Source organism: Hoplias malabaricus, chromosome 8 (genome assembly GCF_029633855.1).
Source record: "Hoplias malabaricus isolate fHopMal1 chromosome 8, fHopMal1.hap1, whole genome shotgun sequence".
Lineage (NCBI taxonomy): Eukaryota > Metazoa > Chordata > Actinopteri > Characiformes > Erythrinidae > Hoplias > Hoplias malabaricus.
The window spans coordinates 37,062,194-37,090,168 of NC_089807.1; the positions used below are offsets into that span (position 1 = coordinate 37,062,194).

The 27,975-nt window shown below is 39.9% G+C and overlaps 1 protein-coding gene across 9 annotated transcripts; it reads left to right on the plus strand.

Moving 5' to 3' along the window:
* The first annotated feature begins 24 nt into the window (after positions 1 to 24).
* ctnnd1 (catenin (cadherin-associated protein), delta 1) lies at positions 25 to 27,804 on the plus strand. Of its 9 annotated transcripts, none has more exons than XM_066678361.1 (21): positions 2,466 to 2,495; positions 13,382 to 13,533; positions 16,045 to 16,116; positions 16,603 to 16,728; positions 16,903 to 17,186; positions 17,345 to 17,614; positions 17,727 to 17,982; positions 18,085 to 18,307; positions 18,460 to 18,652; positions 19,952 to 20,069; positions 20,177 to 20,333; positions 20,623 to 20,640; positions 21,105 to 21,170; positions 21,767 to 21,894; positions 22,007 to 22,157; positions 22,798 to 22,993; positions 23,118 to 23,311; positions 23,506 to 23,556; positions 23,679 to 23,761; positions 24,004 to 24,058; positions 25,036 to 27,804. In XM_066678361.1, exons 2-21 carry the CDS (start codon positions 13,387 to 13,389, stop codon positions 25,095 to 25,097), a joined length of 2,850 nt encoding a protein of 949 aa, XP_066534458.1. In that variant the 5' UTR covers positions 2,466 to 2,495; positions 13,382 to 13,386; the 3' UTR covers positions 25,098 to 27,804. The 9 variants fall into 9 exon arrangements, with proteins under 9 accessions (XP_066534467.1, XP_066534466.1, XP_066534458.1 ...); XM_066678363.1 differs by lacking the exon at positions 2,466 to 2,495 and adding an exon at positions 2,522 to 2,781 and having other exon boundaries at positions 24,004 to 24,104; XM_066678360.1 differs by lacking the exon at positions 2,466 to 2,495 and adding an exon at positions 2,522 to 2,781.
* Positions 27,805 to 27,975: the final 171 nt, after the last annotated feature.

The following is a 27,975-nucleotide window of genomic DNA, read 5'->3' on the forward strand; positions in this document are numbered from 1 at the left end:
AATCTACAGAAATGTACCCCTGAGGGTACCATCACAGTGACAGCAAAAGGTACCACCACAGTTTTAATAACAGTGTATGCACTCTGACTGAAGTCCGTCTGTTGCTTCCCCATTCATTCTGTTCTTTGATGGTCAGAACCCCAACAACAGCATATCAGATATTATTTAGGGTGTATATAAGCACTGCAGTTTCCCGCTCCAGATGACTGTCTGTGAGGAGTTGGTGTGTTCTCCCCGTGTCTGCGTGGGTTTCCTCCGGGTGACTGTCTGTGAGGAGTGTGGTGTGTTCTCCCTGTGTCTGCGTGGGTTTCCTCCGGGTGACTGTCTGTGAGGAGTGTGGTGTGTTCTCCCTGTGTCTACGTGGGTTTCCTCCGGGTGCTCCGGTTTCCTCCCACAGTCCAAAAACACATGTTGGTAGGTGGATTGGCGACTCAAAAGTGTCTGTAGGTGTGAGTGTGTGAGTGAATGTGTCTGTGTGTGTTGCCCTGTGGAGGACTGGCGCCCCCTCCAGGATGTATTCCCGCCTTGCGCCCAATGATTCCAGGTAGGCTCTGGACCCACCGTGACCCTGAACTAGATAAGCGGTTACCGATGAATGAATGAATAAGCAATGCAGTGATACTTGCATATTACAGAATTAAACAAATTAAACACATCTTGAATCTTGATCTTACATTCATATATAAGACTAGTAAGAGCAGCTTGGGCCAAAAGGTGCTAGAAACAAACTGTCTAATTTAATGCTAATTATAAATAATCTCTCAGACTCCTCATGCACATCTGTCAAATACCTTGGTATCACAATTTACTCTTACCTGTCTATATGACTATAATAGAATTTCTTTATCTTCAAAATATTGCTAAGCTAAGAATCACAGTGTCAGTGCAGAGTGATGAAAAATATTTGTCCATACTTTTATCACTTTTAGTTTGGGCATAGCCCTGATATCTGGATGTTCCAGTAAAAGCCTAAATGAGCTTCAGTTGATTTAGAATACAGCAGCCAGAGTTCTTAAACATTTGACCTTTTTATGTACTCTCAACCCTACACAAGTTGCCAGTCACATCCAGAATATATAAAAAGTTCTGCTGTTGACATATAGGGCGGCATGGTGGCGCAGCAGGTAGTGTCACACAGCTCCAGGGACCTGGAGGTAGTGGGTTCGATTCCTGCTCCGGGTGACTGTCTGTGAGGAGTTGATTTGTTCTCCCTGTGTCCGCGTGGGTTTCCTCCGGGTGCTCCAGTTTCCTCCCACAGTCCAAAAATACACGTTGGTAGGTGGATTGGCGACTCAAAAAAGTGTCCGTAAGTGTGAGTGAATGTGTGTGTCTGTGTTGCCCTGTGAAGGACTGGCGCCCCCTCCAGGGTGTATTCCCACCTTGCGCTCAATGATTCCAGGTAGGCTCTGGACCCCCCGCGACCCTGAATTGGATAAGCGCTTACAGATACAGACACATGGAGAACACACCACACCCCCCTCACAGACAGTCACCCGGAGCAGGAATCGAACCCACAACCTCCAGACCCCTGGAGCTGTGTGACTACCTGCTGCGCCACCATGCCGCCCCGGATTATAATCTGCCACCAGAGGGTATAGGCTGCCCCTTTGAGTTTTGGTTTCTCTTAAGGTTTCTCAAATCAAACCAAGCTAAATCAAATCAAAGTTTCTTTGTCACATACATAATCATATAACTAGAAGTGAAATGCTTTGATAACTACATCTTCGGTGAAAAGAAATCAACATAGGATAGGGTCTATGGGATAAAGAAAATAAAAACAACCCCCCCGAAGCTCTGAGGGGTTTTCCTTGACACACTAACAATTTATTTACTTCAGTGACTTTATGTGTATACATTTTTTTTGACCAGGAGATAGCGCTCTCTCCATGCTTAACAAGAGCGTCGGCTTTTGATGGGGATTTTTGTCCAAAACCACCGCCACGTGATCAAACCAAAGTGGGAGACGCGACAAACTGCTCTCCGTCCCGCCCTACATCTCTCCCAGACCACAGCCAGCCAAAGTCCACACACATCCACATTCACAGCGCCTATCTCTTTCCCATTCCTCTTTGATAGCTGTGACACAATCATTCATTCTTTATTTATTCTGTACATTTTCTTTCTTTGCATTTCTTTCTTCCTTTAATTTGCCGTCTTCCCTTTCTGCTTACATTTATATCTTCTTTTATTTTCTTTCTTTATATTTCCTTCTGGTGTTTTTTTCTTTCTTTGTTCCTTTCTTTGTTCCTTTGTGGCTCATTCTGGGGTTGTTTCGACGAGTTTTGAATTGCTCTGGAACCTTGCAAGTCTAGTAAAAAATTGATTGCAGTGTGTAATTACCCCGTTACAGTAGACCTACACCTTTTCACACTCTCCCCGCCCTGTGTGTGTGTGAGAGGGAGGGGCAGGAGAGGAGGGTCAGGGGCAAAACTCGGGAAAGAGGAAAAGAGGAGTGAACAACGCAAGGAGGAGGAGGAGGAAAGACAGATAGCTAGGTGGGCTTTTTTATGAAAGGACTGCAACATTTAATAAATCCATTTTGGCCTTTGGGGGTTTTTACTCTTGCTGCACTGATTTGAAAGGGTAAAGTCTGAGTTAATGTAAGGTGTAAAGTGAGACGCAGAGCGAGGTTTATTGTCGTGGCAGTGTGGGGCTGTAACGCCCGAATTTAGTCCAGTTTGGGATTACGGTTTACTCCCCAGCGCTTGGAGAAAAATCAGAGCCTGTTTCGATAGGCCAGAAACGCAACCACTCCAACGGACTTCGCACAAAAACACAAAGGTAGACTCTTCAGACTATCGCTATTTCCATTAGGAACGCATGGGAGACGTGGGAATTGTGGTTTCTCACAAAACGCGCGTATTTTCTCTCACGCTTCGCTTGGTTTTATTAGTTTCAGGAAACTTGGAAGCTTTAGCGAGCTAACAGTTTAGCCATTAGCATGCTAGCGCAGTTAGCTTTGTGAATCGGTGGACACGACTCAAACTTGGCTCTCGCTCTAAAATATAATTAAAAAAGTTACTTTGTAGAGATGGTGTACTGTTAAGATTGAACAGTTCTATGCTTTTATAGCGTATGATTTAACTGTAAGCGCTGTTTATTCGCCAGCGTCTCATTCGAATTTTCCGTTCCACCTTAAATGGTGCGGCAGTTACTGGCGAAGGCAAAACAGTCTAGACGCATTTTATGTTGACTCCGTTTTCAGAATAACTGTCTTTTTTTATATAACACTAGTTACTGTTAGCAGTACCAGTTTATCTTGCGATACGTTTGAGCTACTTTCCATAACTTTGTAAAACCTCGCTATTACGAGATTAAGGAATTCTTAACCAGCCCGAGCATCGCTGAGGCTCGACACGACTAAAACACTTTTTTTTTTCATTGTACATTTTCAATATCATTTTAAGCACCAGTTTAGACTTGTCATTTGTTTGTACATCTTATGTGAATATTTCTGCTTGTCTTTACTCGTTGATTTGGAATGAATAAATGAATTCAACCGTTTTAAGTGGGATCCTATAACAAATTTAATCGCCCAAACAGCAATTAGGTCAAAGCCTGAAATCAGGATCACCTGCACTTAGATATTTGTGTGTTTCTTTAAAAAATAAGGTCTGTGTTAAAGTCTATTCTGGTGGGATGTTCTGTGTCCGCGTGTTCATGGCTCTTCTTTAAACGTTATTGTTTTCCAGGGGTTTTGGGATGTTTATTTGTTTCCCTAATGAGTTGATATCTCAGTGGAACGAAGCCCAAGGTCTTAGCTACTCCTTCCGGAAGCATTTGATAATTTTCCCATGGGATCTGTGATCCCTGTTCTACAGGAAACTAGTGGTTTGTAATGTTGATCAATAAACCAGTTCCCATTAGGAGGCAAACAATCAGGTTTTAAACCAAATTGTCTCTTTCTTCAAAGGGGATTTACGTTAATACACCATGCAAAGGATAAAGTTAGATTTTTATCAGCGTGTTGTTTATAAAGAAGGCGAAACTGTGCGGTAGCTCCCATTTGGGATATACTGAAGTTGTGAGAACCTGTTGAGTAAGTTAGGTGAATGGGTGTGTGTGGATGCGTGTGGGGGAAGGGAAAGGCGTGGTTCAGTGTGTTGTGTGTTTTCTCTCTGTAGCTCGCTTTTTTCATGCATTTACACACAATGCTATGTGAAACAGCAAGTCAGCGCTATGAAGTGGCCACTGACTACGAGCTGACCGATTTTACGCTTCGCCTGACTTGGCTGATATATTTAGCATGAGTCACTGGAGATGCTGTGTGGTTTGTGTGCTGTAAGCCCAGTTTTCTCGACTTAAAAGGAAAAATGTTTGGTTTTTTTACTCCCCCCATGAGTGGCCTGCGGGTGTGTCTACCTTGACCTGCGAAAGAGGGAAGGGCATGTTAATACACGCCATGTTTTCCCAATAGTTTTCTTTTAGAGCAGTTTAGTAGTTGTAGTATGAGAGTTTCTGAGGAAACTACTTTTGCCGAAGAAGCCCGAGTGCTGTTTTAACGTAAGCTATCATTTTTTCATTTTTCTGAAACGGTGTAATGACCGGGTTTACTGTTACAAGGGTGTGTCCGTCCAACACGGAAGGGGGTTGAGCCGTTTTAAAATACACGTCTCTGCCGGCGGCTACCACAGGCTGTGTGTCGATACTTCAAAAAATGGTCATGAGATAAATGCAGTTATCACGAGATAAATGGGACATGAACAACTTTAAAGGCCGCGAGTTTGCGCGGTACTGTTTACCTGAGGGCACAATGACGGTTATATGTTTTTTTTTTTCTCCTTCGCTTTTATTTCTTGTTTAAAAAGACTACGTCACTGGTGCGCGCATAAAAGTTAATGGTAAACCCTCACAGGGTGAGGGGGGCAGTATGAGTGTATTTAATCTTCTAATCGTACTGTGTCATAATATTCATTGTGTTGAGTAGCAGCTTCTAATATTCAAAACCATGAAACCATGACTATCCCAACTTCTGGTATGTCAGAATTACTCAACTTCTCAGGAGTGTGTGACTTTGGTTTCGCTTGTATGAGTGTTGGGAGTATGTGTGGTCTCAAAGTTCAGAGATGTCAGTTTGGAATAAGGCCAGAACGGAGGGATTGGCTTTACACATTCTGTTTTGGACTGAGTCAGCAGGCGTTTGGGACCCTCGTAAATTGTCCAGCTGTACAATAACACCAGCGAGAACATACAGTGTGTATGAAAGGACGGGGGTATTTGTGTATATCATCAACCTGGATTGAAATGACTTTTTTTTTTTCTTTAATTAATCTCCCAAAATGCTCCAGTTTCTGTTGTGACTCCTTCTTAAGACAGTGCTTTTTTTCAAGCAGGTATTAGTGTCTTAGTTTCAAGAATGTGACAAGTAGGTAGGTTTATTTAAGGTTGGGTAGTATTGATGCCTTTAGGAAGTTTATGGAGCCATGCTTGCTGCTAATTTATACTAAAATAACAAATTTCAAACCTTACACAGAATGTTTACACTTGGTCTGTTTTGATCTGTTTCTTTGAAACGCAATGCAACCATAACTCATTGTTAATAATGTGAGCCAGACATAACCCACATTTCCAGGAAGGACACATTTTATGAAGCAGGCAGCAAATTATTTACATTGCAATGACAGAGAGGACCTTGAGTAAAGTGCACAAATGGCCTAACAATAAGAAAAGGGCTACAAATATTAAACAGAATAGATGTTTTGTTTTTTGAATGAAAATATTAATGTTCAATCACCTATTTACTCCACCTCCAAATCTACAACTGAGCACAGAAGTCAGCAGCTGTTGTCTCAGACATCTCCCCTATGACTAGCTGGTACATCTGTGCTTAGTGGTATGCAGCAGCCGCCACTTGCACACACTTCATCACTCAAGACCTTGCACATGGACATAGGTTAAAGCTATATCATGATCGGTCCTTATGTGGTGGACTGATCTGGGTTTTTGTCCAGATCTGCAGCTTGTATGTGTTTGCAGTAGGTGTTTAGAGTTAGGAATTTAAGTGGCTTAGCGTTCTAATACCTCTGCTATCCCATTAGCAGACTCGCACGATTAAGCACCCCAGCAAATTGAATTAGTTTGGCCTAATTTGGCTTAGGCCTGCTGTGGCTGTATCTGTCTGTGTAGATATGTCAGTCATAACTGAGATTTAATATGTTGACGTTACACTGTGATGGCATCTGTGGGGTTTGCTTTGGTACTCAAAGCAGCATCTACTTGCTGATAACAGGGTTGTGCTGAATGATATTGCCCATACTAATGTACCATGTGAGTGTTATCAATAGAGAACAAGAAAACACTTACCTTGGTGCGAATGTATGTGCGAGAGGGGATCTGGACAATAATTCAATAGCAATATATATCGCATTATAAAATGTTTTGTAAATATGGTTTAAGACTGACAGTCATTACAGGGCATGGTTGTCAGTTCAGCACTCAATTTTAAATTGTTAAAAAATTAATATTGACAAAGCCAAGAGGTTAATATGTTTGAGGATGTCTTAAAAGTTTTTCTGTGTCTTTTTATTGTTCATATCAACATTGGAATTATATTGAATCCAAAATTAAGAAATATATTATGAGATAAATTTTGGTCAAAATATCCAGCCCTATGTGAGATGCTTCTGTTTACCTGTTAGATAGTTTAACCCCATTATTCCAGTGTAAGATAAAACATTCACATATAAAAATCTCACATATTGAGCTTATAAAAAAAGCTTTGTCCGGAGATACATTGCTTTATGTGATTGTATACAAATATCTATACTGCAAACTATTATTAATCAAGGGTTACTGACCCTGTAATGTCAAAACATGAAGTAATATGTTGGAAATGCTCAATGGTTTGGCTCAGATCTTGGCCTGAGTACACAAATCTTGGTAAAATATGCTTTATCTGTTTGATTCAATAAGTTTTATTTTGGATGGCTCTGTGGAGTTGCTTGGCAGGCATCAACAGTAAAGTCAGATTAGATATTTGATTTATAATGGCATTATTTGAAGAATAATGGCTTAATAGCTGAAAATATAGAATTCAGACATGCAATTTGAATATTAGAATGAATAATGTTAGAAATTGTGCATATAATTAGTTGTCCTAATTTACTGTTCGATTTTCAATGCTTTTGACTTTTTAAATCTTCAAGTGTTCAGGCATATCACTTTTTGCTTGGTTGTTTTCCTAGGGGGGTAAAAAACCCACAAAGTTTCACTCTATTCAGGTCAGACCTATTTTGAGGTGTGGCATTTTTTTTCTTTCCCTGGAGAAGAGTTTTGAGGCTTGTGGTACTGTTGCCAAGAAAGAAAACTGAACTGATGCGTGCTCCAGAAGGACTATATCATAACTACAGACTATCTGTATTGAAGGTGTGTTTGAAGGGATATTCTTTGAAGATAAAAATAGGGTATTAGGCAGGCTGTGGATTGGGTACTGATCCAAGGTGTTTTTTTTCCCTCCCCCTTTTATATTACTACACACAATTAAAACATCACTGTGTTGAGTTCATTTGTGATTCAGTGCATTGTTTAAACCACATATATATAAATAATGAATGCTGTTAGATTGAAAAACACGTTGCTGCTTATTGTACAGACGGATACTGTAGGTTCTGATTCAAACAGTTTTCAGTGTGTGGTGATTGCAGGTGTGTTCATTAGTAGCTCAGGGTTCACAGGTGCAAGCGAGTGTGTTACAGGAAAGGTGTGCGTCACTGAAACTCCCCGCTGTTATACTGAACCTCTGAGTCATTGTTAGACAACAGACAGACAAAAGATATGAATATGGAGTGAAGAGAGTAAGTGGGGAGTATTTTGGAAAAGGAAGAGGACTTTTTAGGTTTTTTGAGGCTGAGCATGAGACTGAGACAGGATCAGACATGCCACAGCACTAACCGGAATGCGTGTGCGTGCATGCACATGCCTGCCTGGTTTTCTGCAAGAGTGTGTTTGCTCTGTGGAAGGTATGTTGTGGAAAAGTGAAAAAACAGTTGTATAAGTAAGTGAAGCTGACTGCTGTGTCTGTGTTCTCAAGGACAGCGCCCCTACCCTCCACACGTTCACTCTTGGACACACATTTACTATTGTTCTCCTTACCACCAGATGGACAGCTGCAACACCCCCCACCCCCCAACCCTATCTGTCTATCGTTCTCTCTCTTTTTTCTCTTTTTTCTCTCTCCTTTCTTATAGTTCACTGCAGTGTTTAGCTGTATGAGACTACTTACTCTTGTGGAGTTTCTAGAGCCATGCTGTTTTAGTGGTGTATCTTTGTCCTTGGCAGGAGTGAGCTTCCGTTTCAAGTTTGCTCTCATTTTAGAAACTGATGTTTGTTTTGAGGATTCTTTCACTGTGCTTTCTGGTTTCGTCAGGGCGAGTGCAGTTTTGTGGTTCAAGATCAGGGTCTTTTATTCACAATCTTCTCCAAGTAGGAGTACTGACCCAGGATCAGATTCCTCTCTTGTTTGCAATGACTTAACTGACATGGACAAATAGGAGATAACAACTCCTGTTCCGAGCATATTCATGAATAGGGTCACAGTGCGCGCTTTAAGAATTCTTTCAGAAAGACTCCTGAAGAATATTTAGTTAACTGAAGAAAAACCATCACATAAATATTAGCGCTACTGCTATTTTGTATTTGTTAGCCAAAATCTGTAAGTTTGTAAATGTTTATTACTTCACATTTTTGATAATTCCCATGAAATTTAGTCTTGTTGACAACTGCATTTATGCTAATACAGATTTTTACAGACTTTTTTGTTAACCTTTGACTAGACACTCATCATTTGAACATAGCCATAGACACAACACACCACTGACCATTGCAATCCATTCAAAATTTATTGTACTATCTTCCTTAGTAACTGTTGCTGTGTGACATAATTACTGATACTGATATTTGCAGACATTAAACGTAAAGTTAACTGCTGTAATAGTTCTCTCAAATTATTTTTTCTATACATGTTATATGGTAATTTACAAAATTTATATCCACCCCAGGAAGTTATTAGTGACTAATAAAAGCTTGTACTTTAAAAAGAGAGAGGAAAAAAAAAATCTGGTTTGGCTTGTGTGTTAGTGGCACAGTTTCAAAAACAAAGCTGAAAGCAAAACGGGGATATTCCTTAACTGCTGTTATGCTTGTCTTGAGTTGAAAGGAAAACTATGCTGGTAGCATGGTTTGGGTCAAGATATGACATTCATAGACAATGGTTTGGTCCCAAAACCTAGTGAGCTGTTTAACTAGAGAGCATTTTATGTCACAGTGTGTGCGCTCCTGACACGTAGGCTGATCCCAATTCTTAGATACCTCATTATGCTGTCTACTAATAAATTATAATTTGGCTGAATTATAAGGCTTTAGGTGCGAAAGCAATCCCAGGATGCCATTCAAGAACAACTCCCATTGATTCCACTCTTCATCCAGAGCATAAAGGATTAAAATCACGATAAAAATGATAAGGTTAGAATTCCCCTTGCTTGAAACACTGAGGTGACTCTAGCTGCTGAGGTTAAAAAAAAAAAAAGCATTGTGTGCGGTGGGCAGGAACAAGCCGTGACTCAAACAATCATTCTCTAGCTAGAGCATCTCAATAATCTCCTTCATGTGTATTGAGGTGCCGTAAGAATGCTCTCTCCTTAAACAGCTGTCTATGCAGTCAGTGCCTACCTAGGCAGCTCACTAGGTTTTGGGACAGACCTATTATATTCTGCTTTTTCACCAGATATGTTCTTTGTATAGTGTACTTCCTATTAAAATGCTCTTGCACAAATACTGCATTTCATACTATTAGGGCTGTCCCAATACCGTTTTTAGGGCTTTGGAGATTTGACCGGGGTATTCAAATATTCAGGGAGTGGGCTGTTGTATATTGTTGTCATTAACAAAATCCAATTCTGACCCAATGCTTTAATTTTTCTCTCTCCAGGCTGCGCTGTTGCTCACTGGGCAGCCTCGCTAGCTACCTGTTCTCGCTGACCCGCTAACTAGCTCGCTAACTAAGGGCACAGATTGTACACAGTTTAACCAGTTTGAGTGGAGGTGCTCTAATTTTTGACGCAAAGCTGAAACAAATGAACTGTGGCATTGCCTCGCTTTGTTGTGTGTTGTTTTAGCATGTTAGACTTTATAGGACTTTGATTTAGGCTTCATGTGCACAAAGATATTTATGTTGATAAACCTGAATATAGGTGGAGTAGGGAGACCACTGTTTTTACCGCTGGACAGCCTGAATGTGGGTTGAGTGGAGTGTTGCCTTTATCGATATTTATCCGAAAAACCGAATATCCGAATCTCATAATTAAAAACAGAATACTGACCCAACGAACAAATATCTGAATACCTGAATACTTGGGACCAGGCCTATTGTTCAGGAAATCAGCACTCAGCGCCCGCTTTTAAATTAAGGCAGCATTGCGACTCCGAGCATGGCTCTGCTCGCTGAATCGCTTGCTCACAAGTGCGCTGCATGGTACCACTAAGGGTACAGAGTGTACACAAATAAACCAGAGCTTTGTGGAGGTGTTCTAATTTGAGGTGTAAAGCTGATGAACAAAACTGTTGCTTTGCCACGCTTCATTGTAAGTAGGTTGCTCTACCGTGTTAGGCTGTTTTAGGCTTCGTACAAGACTTATGTTGACATGGCTGAATAGATGTGGAGTAGAGGGTTGCCTTTATCGGTAGCCACATTTGTCCAAAAATAATAAAAGAAAAATGAATATCCGAACCTCTAGATTTTAAACTGATTTCTACCCAACGAATAAATATCCGAACAGCTAAATATTCAGTTCCATTCCTACATAAGTCCTAATGAACTATTTGAGAATATCTGTTTTTCTTATTTACTGACTGAATATTAAAATAAATATTAAGGTCTCAGGTTTCAAGTAGTGTAATGAAATGGATTATCCAATAGTTAGCCATTAGAACAAATGTAAAGTATATTATAAAACAGGTTAATTGTGCGATTCATATGCTAAGTTTAAAACTTTTGTCAAATCTTTTTCCTGTGATTCGTTCTGTTCGTGTGGAAGGCTTTGGCACACAGGGTTCTGGACCCAGAATAGAGCTCCACAGGATAGCAACTTCTCACCTGCCGTTCACACCCTGCAGCTCCCTACTCCTCTCAGCTCACTGGTGATAATGAGCAAGTGCCGATCAGCATAGTCATTTATTTATAAACCTTTCTTCTCATGCTAAGATGGCATCTAGTAAGTGGAACATCAAAATGCAACCAATTAGCAGGACTTTCATTTAAGGGTTCAAAGTGCAGCCATTTTGGTGGAACATGTGGATGACATTGTTGCTTTGAGGCAATGTATTTTAAACTGCTCACACCCTTACCACTGACTTTTTGTTTTGGTTTAGTATGTTATGTAGTTCATTATAGCCTGAGTAGTTTTAATTCTATATTGTCTTGAAATAATATCCCTGAACACGTATATAGAAGGTTATTAGAATTGGTTTTAATGCATCAACTATATGTAATACATTTTAATGACAGGATATCAGTAAAAAACTAATTAAGTTTTGTTCCTATTCCCATATTTTAAAAAATATTTTACTGTAGCCCAAATGAATAAGACATTTTTGTTCATACACACATCAGGGCTTTCAGCAGGATGACATATTTGAAATGAAGTAATTCTGCTCTAGTGGATATACCTCTTTGACTATCACAGTTTGTCATGTCACTGTGAACAAATGATGTAATTGAAAGACATGACAGAGCCCTTGTTATAACTTCTTTTCCGTTTCCTGAGCTTTGGGGCATAAAAACAACAGACTTGGTTCATTTGCAACATTGGCAGTTATTATTATAACTCGTTTTAATGAAACGGTAACTTGTAATAAAAAACAAAATGTATTTTTAATGTTTGTCTTGCCAAAACAGTTGGTGCATGTCTCATCAGAAACTTGGTGGCTTTAAACTTAATAAAATTGTTTCATGATAGTTATTTGTATATAATGCTTTGGTAAATAAAAGTTGCTAAATACTCTTGTGAAAGGAGTTGTTTTGTATGTTCTATAGACAGAAGTAAAAGCTGACTTTTAACTAAACATTTTAATTCAGTAAATGTGACATCGTGCGATTTGAAGTAGGGATAGGCAAGGTTTTTTCAAACAATTAAAGCCTAGGCATGTTTGGGTTTTTCTGACTGATTAACCTCAGATTACATTGATATCATCTCTGAGATTAGTTAAGAGTACCTGGACAACTGAGAAACCAAAAGCAAGAAGAAAGCAGACAGATGTATTTGAAAGTGATAGTATGCAATGTTGTCCAAGTAAAGGTAGATAAAGAAGTGTGACACATTTGTACAAGACAGACTGTCAGCCCTTTCAAAACTAGTAATGAGAAATGAACAACCAGTAATGGTGAAATTAGCATTGTTAATGAACAAGGCAGTATAATGCCTGCTCATAGTGTGGGGTAAAGGTCCATTAGTTTGACGTATTCGAGAGTTGATGTCTGTGGTGGTGAAGTACAGATGGAGACTGGTGAACAGTGAGCTCTGTTATATATTTCACACTGAAGGTTTTCACAGCTCTCTGCAGTGATATGTGAAGACCTTGGCTGGTTTTATGTTGTGTCTGAGCTCATTTTGCCTGCCTGTACTTGATGGCTCTCAGAGTCTCGCTTTCTCACAAATGTTAATCATCCCTCCCAAAACCAGTTTGGTTTCCTGTCGGTGATGTGCTGTGTCCATGTGTTCATTTGCTGGTAGGGCTATCACTCTCGCTATGTGGAAAGCATTGTCAGTGCTTGTCCCACTTTTTTGTTCATAATGAGAAACCTGTATTTATGGGTTTTTTTGTCATGGTATTTTAGTTATTATCTTTGAATACACTTTGCTTTGGTTTGCTTCAAGGTTTTTGACAGGATGAAAATATGGCATATTTTCTTTTTTGTTTCCTCTTAAGTTGTAGCTGACAGTGTAAAGAACAAGATCTTGTACTAAGGCGTCATTGCAACACTTTATTAACAAACCTGCACAGCGTAATGGCAGCTAATTTTTTTTCTGTTTTTTTTCTAGACTCTTATCATTTACAGTCAGCTGTGATTTATTTAATACAAATACATTTCATTTTGGCTACCTCTTTCTGAACTGTATGGTCTCCCTTCAAAATGTGGTCCAGTTGTTGTCATTTATATGATCAGGCTGAGTGAAGTGTTTTAAATGTATAATTTTTCTACTGTATCAGCCGCTTGCTGCGATATCTCATCTTTAAAATACCAATTTGATCACTTTTTGTTTTTAGTTCAAGCATGTATATCTTTTTAAGTATCTTGAACAATGCATGGATGAATGTGTAATGTACTCAAGGGCGCTATCACTGTTCAGTGGGGTGCGAGTCTGTAACGCTTTCTTTTCTTTCTCAGTGTGTATGGAGCAGTGTGAGAATGCCGCATCTCTCTTGGCCTCCGTGCGTGAGCAGGAGATGCAGTTTGAGCGTCTGACTCGAGCTCTGGAGGAGGAGAGGAGGAGTGTAGGGCCCTCGGGCACTCTGCCACGCCCCCTCCCCACCCTGCAGGTAACGCCTCCTCCAACCGTTTGTGTGACCTCAGGAGTCACATCACAATGCCGACCCTCCCCATTCTCAGTACCTCATGAGCCTCGTCATCCTCCCCAATAGGTGCCTTCTCGTCATCCATGGTGTCCACGTCATCCAGTGTCATTCTTCAACCTCACGTCATCCCCTTTTCAGTGCATGATGACTCATACATTTCTTCTCTTAACATCTTGCATCAGGCCTTCTGCATCACCATTAAGTGTTGCATATGCATCATGACACTACTCCAGAAGTGTGTTCTGAGTTTGGATCAGCTTGTTTGATGTCCATCATGCATGTTGCTGTCCCATCTCCTCTACACCACCGTATGCACAACTCATCGTTATATATTTTTTTGCTTTTAGTATGCAAATGCATGCTTTGTATGTCTTTTTAAATTATGAACAATTCTGAACACCTGAAATGGATACACATGGCTCTTCTTTGGATCAGTTCTGGTGTTTTTCTGTAGGATTTGTGCTTTTGTCGTTGAGATCTGACATTTCAGTTTTGACTTTATTCTAACAAGGTGGTACGTTGCAATATCCTGTTCTGTTGTAGGTAAATTAGTTGCTGATTAGAGGAAATGCAGCTTTATCAGTGGCAGAAGTGTTGACAAAGGGTGGTGATCAGAATTCCTCAATTACTCCTTCTGTACCATGTAAGAGAGTGCCTGTCTCAGAAATGAAGATAAACAGGTCTGCAATAGTAGTACAGGATTCATTGTGGTGAAATAAATATCAAATATTTTTGCAGTTTCAATTGGACAGTTGGTTTGTAATTGACTTTTTTCCCTACATTTGTATGATCATTTTTGATGCTAAAACAATGATTTAAAGCTTTCCAGTTTTCTGCATTCTTAAGCCATTCTGCTAATTATCACTTGTGTGCTAAATGATTCACGTTTGAGTTCTGTTAACTTGGAACAATGCATGCATAGAAATCAATGCAGATTCCCATTTCCTCCCCTTCCCCCTTTAGCACAAGCAGATATATTCATGCAGACAAACTTGAGCCTTGTTTAAAACCAAAGTTTCACTGCCTCAGCAGGGAAGCTCATTTTGAACTCTGTACAGTTGAATGACAACAATTTATTTAAAAAAAAACCTGTCTTGATTTTAGAGTAAATCTAGTTGTGGGCATTTAATGGATGGAAATTAAGTTGCAGTGGTTTGGTAAATTCTTCGTCATGGGCTTGAAGACTTTGTATCGGTGCTCTCTTTGGCATGCCAATCAGATATGATCGCATCTGTATGTTTTCCACTCTATAATTCTTCAGTTACTTGATTTTAAATTGTGCTGTACTCTCAGTAGAATGTAAAGCTGTTACAAGTTAGCTGATGCAGCATGTTGAGACAAAACCGCTTGGTTAATTGAGGCTAGTATGGCCAGCCAGAAACCCCTCAAAGCCCAGATGGCTCTGTGATTCAAAAGCCAGAGAAGAAATAAGAAACTGGTTCAGTTGGTGTATTCCACCCACATTGAAAGGGAGAGCTGACCTTTGCCGGAAGTTGCTCAACATCCAGCAGATATCAGAGACGTATATCTTCTGCTCATCTGTCTTCACCCAACCTAAATGACACACGCCACTCCCTTTATGATGGTCTGCGTTTTTGCTTTGATTAGTCTGCCTTATGACAAAGTCTGAATTCAGACTCAACAATTGACTGTTGTAATAGGTGTTTTCATGCTTTTCTTTGTGGATTATACACTCAAACATTGTGAATTTTCCTGCGGCACTGGATCTTTCCTATGGTACAGACAATGTACATGCATATCAGTGGCTTGAAATCCCACCATTGCACCTTATCTTCTCTTGGCTGACGTGATTGTTGTCATGTTATGATGCCGACTAGGCTATAGGCCTAGCAGCTGACAGGTTCTCACAAGCCTGGATCTTGCCTAGACCCTTTATCTAGCTCAAAGGCTGCCCTTGAGGAATGAAATTTGTATTGTTCTTCTCTAAAACTGTGTGTGTTAGTGTGTCGCATGCCATAATGTGTTGTTGCATGAGTGAGCTTTTCCGGAAGCCATTGTCCTCCCCTTCCTTCTCATTCTTGCAATCCCCACTCCATTCATTGTTTTATATTTATTTATTTATTTATTTTTTTCTTCTCTTTTTTGTGTGCCCCCAAAACATCATACATGCCTAAGGCCTCACAGAAGCAGATGTTGTTGTAAGGTTTCAGCGATGGGGTCCTCTATCTAATGTTTGTGTGTGCAAATAGCTGATGTAATGACATTTCCCCCAGTGTCCTGCAGAAACCTGCTGCTGCTCTGAATGTTTGGAATAGTTTAGCACCCTGATCACTGGCCACTTTGACGCCCATACCATTTATCCAGCGTGTGTGTGAGATTTTTGTAGTCACAAGTTTCTAATGAGTGATGTCTCCTTATGAAGAAACTTCCCTTTTTTTTGTAAATATATTTTGTTTGACTAAATTGTGTATCTTGCTTGCCCACTTTCTTTCTTATCTCTCTGTCTCTACATAGAACGGGCGTATCCCTGGTGATGCAGAATTAGAGAGGCTTAAACTAAACGAGGGATATATAAACGGGACACAGGTAAGGGATAATACTGTTGAATCTGATATTTGGCTTTAAACATTATTTAAACAAAGGAATACTTTTCTCTTTTTGTGTGTGCAAAGCTTCATTTGTACAATAGCTGTGTTCTGCTAACTTGCAGCAGTGACCCTCTGCTGGTACAACACAGTTCATGTCCAGTATGTGGTCATCTTTATCCCACTACAGCAGTTGTTTTATGTTTATAAGCTACTTCTCTCTTCCAGAATGTAGATATCAGATATTGCATGGTTTTTAAAAGAGAGTAAAAGCAAATTTACAATGCCGTTTTTGATTACATCTTTTATGAGAATTCAAATATTAAAAAATTATCCTCCATCCCTAAACATGTTTGGTTTGGAGTCCTGTCTCTAATTTGGTGTTTTGGTGGCCAGCTGTTGTTTGTCAGACAGGAAATATTTTACAACATATGGCTTTAGCTCACTATTGTTCTGTGTGTGTGTGTGTACACGCTCTCCCTTACAGTACAGGATGTTGGACCCAGGTCATGTACTTGAGACTGTCACTGTAGAGGAAGCTCCCCAGGAGACGTTACCAGTCATTTCTGTTGAGACTGGTGAGGATGGCACCACACGCCGCACTGAAACTACAGTAAGTACTTCTACTGTACAGTTTGACTTCTTATTAAACTGTGCGTCTTTAGATCATTTGATAAATCTTACAAATAAGTGTCAAATCTTCAGCCTTTTGCTTAACCGTCTGTTCTTGGTGTCATTTTTCTGACAAAGAAAACAACAAAAGCTTGTTTATTTGTTTTTATATCAGGTCAAGAAAGTCACCAAGACCACCACCACCCGGACGGTTATTCCCTCAGTCTCCGACACACTTTCTCTAGATGGCACAGGCTCTGTCACTGGCATAAGTGGATATAATGCACCAATAGACCGCATGTACAGACAGCCAGGTGTACATATGGATTACCCAACTGCCACTGTCCCTCGTAACTACCACTATGGACCACCAGGGGGCTATGATGACTACCGCAGTGCCCCACCCGCAGAAACCTATGCCAGTCTCAACAGAGGGGCACGCATGGATGATCGCTACAGGTGTGTTTGTGTACTTTATCTGTATTACACTATGACCATAGATTTATGCATGTGGCCCTGATTACACCTGGCATGCATCCTGGGTGGAAAAAAAAACAAAACAGTAATTCTAAATGTTTCAACGGTCATAAGTTTTTGAACCTTTTTCTTTTTTCCAGACCTGTGGATGGGTATCGCACATTGGACTCTGGCTACAGAGTCCACAGCAGGCCCCAACTCGACCCCTATGCAGCCCAACCACAGGTGGGGCGCATGGGCAGTGCCCTAGAGATCTCCGGCATGCAGCGTTTTGTTCCTGAGCCATACGGTCTGGAGGATGACCAAAGGAGTTTGGGGTATGATGACCCTGATTATGGCATGGGCCCTCCTATGCACTACAGCACCATGCCCCGGCTAGCACACCACCCGCCACCTCCACGCAGGACAGGGTCAGTGCAAATGTTTGTGTTCTGTGAAAAGTTTAATGTAGTCATCTGTTTTGTTGATTTGTATTATTTTTGTACATTGTGTCCATATTTTTCTGTCTGTGTGAATTTGCAGTTCTTATGAGGGCACTCTGGATGGGGATATGAGTGGGGCAGGCGATATATATTATTGGGGAGGAGGAGCTCCTCTGGCTCAGGGGGAGAGGGGCAGCATGGCATCACTGGACAGTACCCTACGAAAAGGCCCTGCTCCAACATCTTGGAGACAGCCTGAATTGCCTGAGGTCATCGCCATGCTCAACTATCGTCTAGATCCAGTCAAGAGCAATGCTGCTGCTTACCTCCAACATCTAACCTTTAAAAACGATAAGGTACACGCACACATCAAAAGTATTTAAAAAAAAAAAAAAAACTTTTGGTCCTGTTTTTGTCACTTAGAATCTTGTGCACGCTTTGTGTCTTACTGTGTGTAGTTGAAGTCAGATGTAAGACGAATGAAGGGCATTCCTGCTCTGGTATCCATGTTGGACAATCCAAAGAAGGAAGTGCATCACGCAGCCTGTGGAGCGCTAAAGAACATCTCATATGGACGTGACCCCGACAACAAGATTGCCATTAAGAACTGTGACGGTATCCCTGCACTTGTGAGGCTACTAAGGAAAACCAGAGATCAGGACCTCACAGATACCATCACAGGTAAACATCTGCAGACTTACATCCAGAGTTTTTTTTTTTTAATTAGGCTTTGATGTGGGCGTGATTCATCAGGATGGATGTTCAGAATTATATTTTTAGCCTTTTGGTATAGGCTTGTTCTTTTGATGAGATGATTTCTCTTTGTCTTCCAGGCACACTTTGGAATCTGTCATCTCATGACTCTGTTAAGATGGAGATTGTGGACCACGCGCTACATGCGCTGTCTGATGAGGTGATGGTGCCTCACTCAGGCTGGGAGAGAGGGAACGATGTAGGGGAAGAGACCTGCAAGCCTAGACACCTGGAGTGGGAAACAGCTCTCACCAATACCGCTGGCTGCTTGAGGTACTAACTGTTTTCACACACAAAATCTGGGGTGTTACAGGCAAAGCTTGCTTGCTTGCTTATTTATTTATTTATTTAAAGCTTTCCAATCATTGAGTTATTGACTGGAATGCACATATTTACCTGTCCCCCCCCACCTTTTTGCTTCTCCCGTTTCTTTGCCCTACAGTTTTCTGATATTTCTCCTATATGATTTTAAGCTTTCTCTGGGTGACTGTGCCAGTGCTGTAACCTCAAAAGGGTCAGCACAGTATAGGTGTCCGTGGGACATAATTATAATATCAAGTCTTCTGTTGGAGCATAAGTGCTCTAATATCCTGGGAATGACTTTATTACTGATTACTGCTGAAATGTTCACACAATTATGGTTTTGGCCCGTATTTATGCTTTGCATTCAATTGCCGTTTAACTCCTGTGTAGACATGTATGTGTGAAATGGGGGTCAGGGATAGTAGAAACTTGTATGAGGCTTGTCAGGAGAGGGGTGTGTCTTTTACAAAGGGTTTAACAGTGACATAAGAGAGGGAAAGTTGGAGTACTAATATTTTTTTTTTTTTTTTTTTTTAAACCATTCTCATAAGATGAGATTGGGAATCGGTTTATCTATAAAGGATTGAGGCAGAGGAATGGGTGTGCGTATGCACATGTGTGAGAGGAAGCTACTCTCTTGTAAGCAAGAAAGGGTGGAAGTTGAAAGGGAAATGCCTGTATTGCAAGAGCTCTGTGTGAAAGCACTCTCTAATAGGCCTGTGAAGGGACAAAAGGGAGAAATGTGATCTCTAAATCCACTTATTTCTCTTGAGTGCTTCTCTTTGAGATGCTTCTTCATTCCGGTTTTCCTTTAGAAAGCTCAGTGTTCTTTTTAGAGAAATGTTTTCCCCCTGATTACATCTAAAGAAGGCTAAAAGTGTCCCTCTCCTTCAGTCTGTCTTTTTAAGTCACTGCTCTGTCTGCGTCTCTGTGTGCTTAGTGTGGGTTTAAACATTACTACTTTCCATTGATGTTATTTTTGATACACTTCAACACATGTACCTGGGGCTTATTCTTTTGGAACATAGTCTGTCGTGGGATACACACAGACATCTTAGGATCGGGGATTGGATTTAAACATCCGATGACTTGATATTATGTTTGAAAGCATTACATGAACTTTCTAATGCTGTAATATTCATCACCATTTTGTTTCATTTATTACGTTGGCTAGAATTCAGCTCAAAGCCAGATTTACTGTAACAGCAGCTTTGGGACATTTGGGCACTCTCCTGTCCACCATTAACGTATAGTGCCTGATCTGTCTAGGAATGTGAGCTCCGAGAGGAGTGAGGCTAGGAGGAAACTGAGAGAATGCTCTGGCTTGGTTGATTCGCTCATGTACATTGTCCAATCCCAAATAAACTGTAAAGATGTGGACAACAAGGTAACAATATTTTCCTTATTAAAATATGTTAGTAATTAGTAGTATTTATGCTTTGGGTATATATTGATTTGTATATATGTCATTCTCTGTCTGTTTTCTGTTTTTAGCTGGTAGAGAACTGCGTCTGTCTGTTGAGGAATCTGTCCTATCAGGTGCATCGAGAGGTGCCAGGGTGTGAGCGCTACCAGGAGACCACACCCGTGAACCAGGGTCCTGCTCCTGCCAATCAAAAGACTGGTTGCTTCAGCTCCCGCAAGGGCAAAGGTGTGCATGAAAATACTTGACTGTGACTACTGGAAATTTACATTTTGTAGTTTTCATACTCCATTGTCTTCATGATGCAATATAATTTAAAATGTACTGCATGGGAATGATGGTGAATCTTTGCGTTTTATTTTTTACACTTGTGTAAGTTTATGAATGCAAGCTTGTGGCTTTTGGTGGCTGGGGCACTGTTGCTCTGTTTTCTCTTACTGAAATACTCTCTTCCGTGTCTTTCTCCTCCTGCCATGTTTTTTTCTTCTCCCCTCCTGCTTTCTACTTTTGGTCCAAGACGAGTGGTTTTCCAAAGGTAAGCCTGTCCTTTTGTATGCATTGCTTGCTTTTCATAGATTGCTAATGCATTTTTGTCTCTTCATCAACTCTTCTGTTATTGATTTGGTTTAGTTTTGCTGTTGCTTAGCTGAAGTAATTTGAAATGGGAATCTTGAAACAATTGCTGCCTTCATCCCATTTCAAATTCATTTTAGGAAGTTTACTTTGTTTCCTAAAATGCAGTCATGCTCACAAGTTCACAGTCGGTTTTACCCCCGAAACATTGCTTGTGATATTCATTCTGGTCTCGAGGGCACCTAGGTGTTTAGCATTCGATGGGGTTTCAGCTAAAATACACTCACCACTCACATTAACATATGGAGTTTGTTTAGCACAGGTAGTATGTATCCACTTATCCTTGACACTAAAATAATAATAATTATATATATATAATTTTTTCTTGTGGTTGTTTGTTGGATCACATTTACATCTGATTTTCAGGGAGGAAAGATGATGATGGAACTTTAGACACTATTGACATTCCAAAGAGGACCACCCCAGCCAAAGGTATGGATGCGTTTATGTACACACCAGGCAGTCATAAAAGTACTACCGCCACATTGTTTCTACACTCAGTGTTCATTTTCTCAGCTCTACTTATCATACAGGAGCACTTTTGTAGTCCTACAATTACAAACTATCACTTATTCATTGCTTTGCATGTGTTTTTTGCTCTCTTTACCCTGTTCTTCAATGGTCAGGATGCTCAGGGCAACCACAGAGTGTGGTGAATCATTCTCAATGATGTGCTGGTGGGGGTTGTGTTAGCATGTGTTGTGCTGGTACAAGTGAATTAAACAGCACAGTGCGTCTGGAGTTTTTAAACACTTAGGGGCATTTCTGGACTAATAAGCCTCTACCAGTCAAATGTCCATTATAATCATACCGGCTCTGTGGTGGTCCTGACAGTGAATGTATATAGTCCATGGATATTGAGTGTAGAGACAAGTAGGTGGTAATTTTATACCTGATAAATGTGTTTGTGCTGTTTGTAAAGTGCAGAATGGTAATTCTAAAAAACATTAACTACATTTACAATTGAAAAGATAAATACAGTTATAATGAGAGCCATACTGCATTCATCACTCTGTTCTGTGCGGCAGGATATGAGATACTATTTCAGCCTGAGGTGGTTCGTGTGTACACTTCACTTCTGAAGGAGAGTAAGAACCCCTCGGTTCTGGAAGCATCTGCAGGGGCTATACAGAACCTGTGTGCAGGCCGCTGGACCGTAAGTATATACATCTGATGGTCACATTGCTGAGCTGAATCCCTAAACACTGCTTTAAAAGTTATTGTATTTGACTCTCTTGTTCTTATGCTGTTTTCTCTCTCTCTCTCAGTATGGCCGTTACATACGAGCAGTCATGAGACAGGAAAAAGGGTTGCCCATGATGACGGAACTGTTGGCCCATGGGAATGACCGTGTTGTCAGAGCTATGTCTGGGGCCCTTAGAAACCTTGCTGTTGATGCTCGCAACCGTGAACTGCTAGGTTAGTGCATGTGCTTGGTAGGGCAATAAAAGGATAACAGCATGTGTATAGATGCCAATATATAGAGACATGCCATCAAAAATTTTTAGAAAAATTTTCAATAGGACATGTGTCCCTTAAATGTGAATCACCAGGAAAGCGCTTAAAGAATACACTAACTCCAAACATACTCCTGCTTCAGAGTATACACACTGATGATTTTCATTTTAAGAATGTATTCATGAAAGAGAACACAGATCACATTTTATAGTGCTGTAAATATTTAACATGACAGTCTTGCTCAATTTACTGCTGTGCTGAATGATGGTCTTAACAGTTAATTTCATCATGCAGGCTATTCCTGGTAACTTTGTCTCACACTGTTGTGAGTATTTAAAAAGCATCCTGTGGCAGTGTAAAATGCACATCCTGCCTTTTACAAACTTAGACAAGCTGTGGAAGTGGGAAAATTTACAGTATATAAGATATTTTTGAAATGGCTTTGATTGTTTTTTTGTTTTTTTTTTTCATTTTAAGTAATAGGCTTTAAATAGTCATTATTTACACCATTCTGGCATAGGAGTAACCGTTTGTCCCCCCCCCCCTTCCTTTTCTTTTTTTTCTTTTCTTTTTTTCTTTTTCTTTTTTAATACGTTTGTAGGAAAGCATGCAGTGCCGAATCTAGTGGCAAACCTGCCAGGGGGTGGGCAGAGTCAACCTGTACGTGCTTTGTCTGAAGAGACTGTGGTATCAGTGCTGAGCACTTTGGCTGAGGTGGTGGGCTCTAGTGTAGATGCTGCCAAAACTCTGCGCAGCGCACAGGGCATTGAGCGTCTGGTGCTCATCAATAAGGATGGGTCAGTGCAATTCTGCCATTTATCAGTCTTTGTGCAAAATATTTTTATTTTTTTATTATATATATATATATATAACCATGTCTTTTGTTTCTGGATTTGTGCAAATGCTCTCTGCGTCCCACAGTAACCGTTCAGATCGGGAAGTACGTGGTGCTGGTCTAGTTCTGCAGATCGTGTGGGGCTTTAAAGAACTTCGGCGCACTCTTGAGAAAGATGGTTGGAAAAAATCTGACTTCGTAGTCTGTGTCAATCCCCCAAATAACGCCCGCAGCAATGGTGGATATGAGGACAGCAGCACCCTGCCACTCATTGACAGAGGTGAGATACTCACTCATTAAATAGCGAGTGAAAAAAAATAACATAACTCACAAATAATAATAAAAAAAAAATATATATATATATATAAATAATACTAAGCACATACAAAGCTAATACTAATACTTACACACCATGCATGTCATGTATATTGTCTAATATTTTTCACTCTTTATTTTCCATATTTTTATCCCCAGGAGGCAAGGACAGAGACAGAAACATGATTCCGATGAATGACATGGGATCAGGTGATTTGATCACATTTACTTCTAGCTCTGTGATGACCCCTGAAAGAAATGGGTAGGGTTCATATTGTATGTAAAATTATTTGCAATAACTCATTTGCAAATCCCCCCCAATCATGTTCCAGATGCTTACACTACACTGGAACAGAGAGGAAGGAGGAACACTTTGGATGACACTCTAGAGCCTGCAAACAGTGATGCAGCTCAGGTAAAAATGGCCAAAAATGCACGCACACAAAATCTGGTACTTTCTTTAAATGGCAAACACTAGAGTTAGACTCTTCGTGCATGTCACACTAAATATCTTTTATACTTTTAATGCACTAATTACAGGGTTATTTGGAAATTCTTACTAACGGTCTTATTTTTCCTTGCTCTTTTTTTTCCCCACATTTCTTTCTCTCTCTCTCTCTCTCTCTCTCTCTCTCACACATATAAATGTTCACTCAGGGAGGGATGTATGGGGAGAGGCGGGGCTCCTTGCCTTTGTTGGACTCATACGACGGTTAGGCCACTCCCCTCCCCCCCCACTCAGTGCATGATCAAGCATGGTATGTGTGTCCACTGCCTCCTTCCTTCACTGCATGGGCTCTCACAGTGTATGTTGTCCTGACCCCTGCTGTTGTAACCTATTTAGTGTTAATATGATTTTGTTCTTGATGCAGTATATTTCTGTGGTTCTCTTCAAGTGTTTATTTATTTATTTATTTTATATCTGTGTTGTTCATGTGTCCACTTTGGTCACATGGCTTATGTGTAGTCATCTAACCTCCCCACAATTGATTGTGAGCCTGTAATCTCTGGTTGGGTTTGTGCATATGATGAGTACATGCACACACAACCATTCATAAGTTTTGTGACTAAATTTCATTGACATGACGAGTCATTTTCCATCATTGTCAAGAACTAATAATTGTTTGTCTGATACATTAAAGTTGCAATACTAATACTGCTTCTACTTATAATAACTGATATATAGCCATACACACACACACACACATCCTGTAATGTTAGTATTTTGGTTTTAACTGGACAGTGACAAGAGTGTAGTTTTGGTCCTGACTACTGAACAACAGGGTGAAGCAGGCTAACAAATTATGCAGTGCAATAGATGTATTACAGTCCATCTTGGTGTGGGGGTGGTGTTCAAAGTTCTGCACAAAAATATAAATATGGATACAGTCTGAAGAAACAAGATATATTGACAATGTTATCACAAAATTTTCACTAAATTCAACGGGCACAACAATTCCTACACAGTAGTCAGAGGGGGTAATTACTGGTGAGTGAGTTATTGTGGCTTGTTAAAATTTTGCAAAGGTTTTTATCAGAAGGTAAATAAAATATTGTAGCCTTTTCTTTGTCTGAAAATTCAAGATACCATCAGCTACACACACACACATTTGAATCAAATCTGGATTGTCTATCAATGTGTGCCAAAGAATAAAAACTTTACTCATTTCTTTGTTTTTCTCTACACAGAAAAACTGATAGTGTGCATTACTCGTGGCGAGCGCCCTCTTCCTGCCTACTGTCCCTGCTGAGCCTCTGATCTCATCATGAAGGGACCACAGCAACTAATCAATAACACAAAGAATCTCTTCCTCCAGAGTTATCCTTGGTCTCTCTTTCACTCTTTCTCTTTCTCAGAGTTTCAAATGACTGATGACAGCCACTACACGAGGACGCTAAACACTATGATTTATATTTTATTTCCTCCCTCTTGATCATTCATACCATACCACTTTATTTTTATTTTATTTTATTTTTCTCTTTAAGGCTTAGAAACACTGTAGACTGAAACACTAAACAACTGGAATGGGTTTTTACCATTTACTCAAATCCATTTCATTCTTGTGGAACTACAGACTATGCAGTGTTTTCCTCGCCAGAAATGTTTGAAATCATTCGGGTTATTTCCAAATTATGACCTCAGAGACCTTCCCTTACAGTAGATAACTCGTGATCTCATTTACTGATTACACAACGGTTAGGGTTAACACAGTACAGTCGCACACAACCCCACACCACTACACTTGCCATTACATCACCCTTACTTTAAACACTAATGACCTCGTTCTAGATTTTCTTATTGATATTTTTCAAAGCTCCCTTACTACTTCCCTTAGTAGCTTATGTAGCTCTAAGAATGGCAGAGGCTTACCATAAATTTCCACTTGTCCATGTTTAATTTTTGTTTTGCAGTGGACAGTGATGCCAAATCTCACCACTGTCTCGACTTAAAATAAGAAAAAATGTTTTGTGTGTATATAATGTTTTAATCATGTCTTTCAGAGCAGTTTGTAATTGAAAAAGGGGCCATTTTGTAATTTTATGCTTCTTACACCGTGCTCTCCCCAACACACACACCATCAGCTTTTGCAGCCCATTTGTCATCATGTTAACTTGTCGACTCTCCCAGGAGACTGGTAATGTGGTAGCAATGTGAATTAGGTAGACGTTAAGGGGTAATATTTGACTGGAAAGAGAAACAGTTTTTGTTTCCCTATATTGAGTGCCCTTTTTTTCTCTAGTGTATAAAAAGTCAAAAGGGGTTGGGAAATGACCACTTGTATCCCACTTCTCATATTCCTCCTTAGGCAGGCTTAATAGGTTAATATATTGATATCGTAGCTCAGGGTGGGAGTGCTCAGTCTGGGTAAGTTTTTGGGATGAGCAGAATCTTCGTCCTACTGGAGCGATGCCACTCTGAGCTAGGCCCTTGGACCAGTTGTTGCTTTCTGGTGTTTCCTTTTGTCTGAGTATAGATGTTTGTGTAAATATGACAGCGTCTAACAAATACACCCAGCTTACTTGAGTGCCTCGCTTGCTCATCAGTCCAGTTGGCTTGTGTGTGAGCGTGTGTAAGAGTGAGTATGTGGATTTCTGAAGATTACTTGGGAGACATGCTTAGATTTAGGGTTTAGAGTCAGAGGGTTTGGCCTTTGTTCTGCCTCTCCCTTCCAGTGCCTCTTTGTTGGAAGTGAATGATGGAAATTTAGAGGGTGCTTTTTTTTTATTTTTATTTTTTTTTCTCTCCCCTTCTTCCCACCTTCTTTTTTTGGGGGCGAGCATGACGCTCGCGCCTTAGACTGCATATTTTAAATGCACAATGATTCTGATGTAGATATTTGCTGAATGGATACTCTAGCACTAAGAGTAAAGTTGTTGCATTTTTTTTTTGGGGGGGGGGGGTGTTTCCCCAAATTTTGTTTTTTCCTTTCCCCTCCTCATCATTTCCCCACGTGAGAGACTACAGTTATTTGACCAATTAAACTCCTGTAGTGGCTTTAAAGCAGAAGGTCCAAAGGAAGGGGCACATCACTGTCGTCCATACACTTAATGGACCTGTGGACGTTACAGATTTTGAGGGAAGTGACACATTTTAAATGATCTCTTAATGACAAAATTGCATCTATTACAGGCAAAATTGTGGCAGAGCTCCGATTCTAGCTTGATATTTAGATAAAGAAAAATAAAAGCACATTTAACTATATATACCAGAGAATATTTGTTAATTTTAAATATTTTTTTTTCCCTCTTGGTTGTCTTTTTGTTTTCCCCCTTTATTATTTTTTTTTATATTTTATGATTGGGAATAATTTTGTTTGTTTTTCTGGGGCTGTTGTGGGTGAATGCATATGCAATCAGTTTTATTTTTAATTAAATGCATTTACAGTTTATATCTTTTAATTAAAAACAAAACAAGGAAAACATTGTTTGTGTCATGTATTGTCAGTTGTCATACACTTTATATGCAAGACTAAAATCTGATCGTACTGGTGATAAATATTACATCTCTTTGCCTTGGCTCTTAAACATTGCACCTTTCTTTCATGGATTGAACATTGTAACTTAGCAATACTGTTTTTAATAAAAGGATGATTTTTTTTTTCAATGCTTGACTCTCTATATTGCATGTTAAGATATTGAGTCACCTTGTCATTGAGTCAACTCAAGAAATACAAACTAGAAAAGTGTACAAAGCAATACACTGATTCTTAAAACATTATTGAAGATTTTTTGTACAGGTGATGATCGTTATGGAAGACAAGGCAGTAACTCATTCAGGATTAATTGAACCTCTCCTGTTTGTGCCAAGATTCACAACTTGAAACATTCAATTTGGTCATTCAGTGCCCTTTTTGCCAGGATGTGGCACTGAGGAAATGGTTTATTTTTTTGCAAGTTTTAGGAATGGTTATGAAACTTCCAGAGGTTATGCCTGTAAAATATATACATGTTATAAAGGATAGGGGTAAAGATCTTGTAAATAAAGTCTATTGTAAGATAAACATTGTATAAGTAACATCTGGGTCTCCTCAATATCAAGATTATGGTCCTCTTCCATCCACAACACCATAACATGATCTTGTGTGATTAGCATTAGCAGTTTATTTCACTTTCTAACTAGTACAAAAC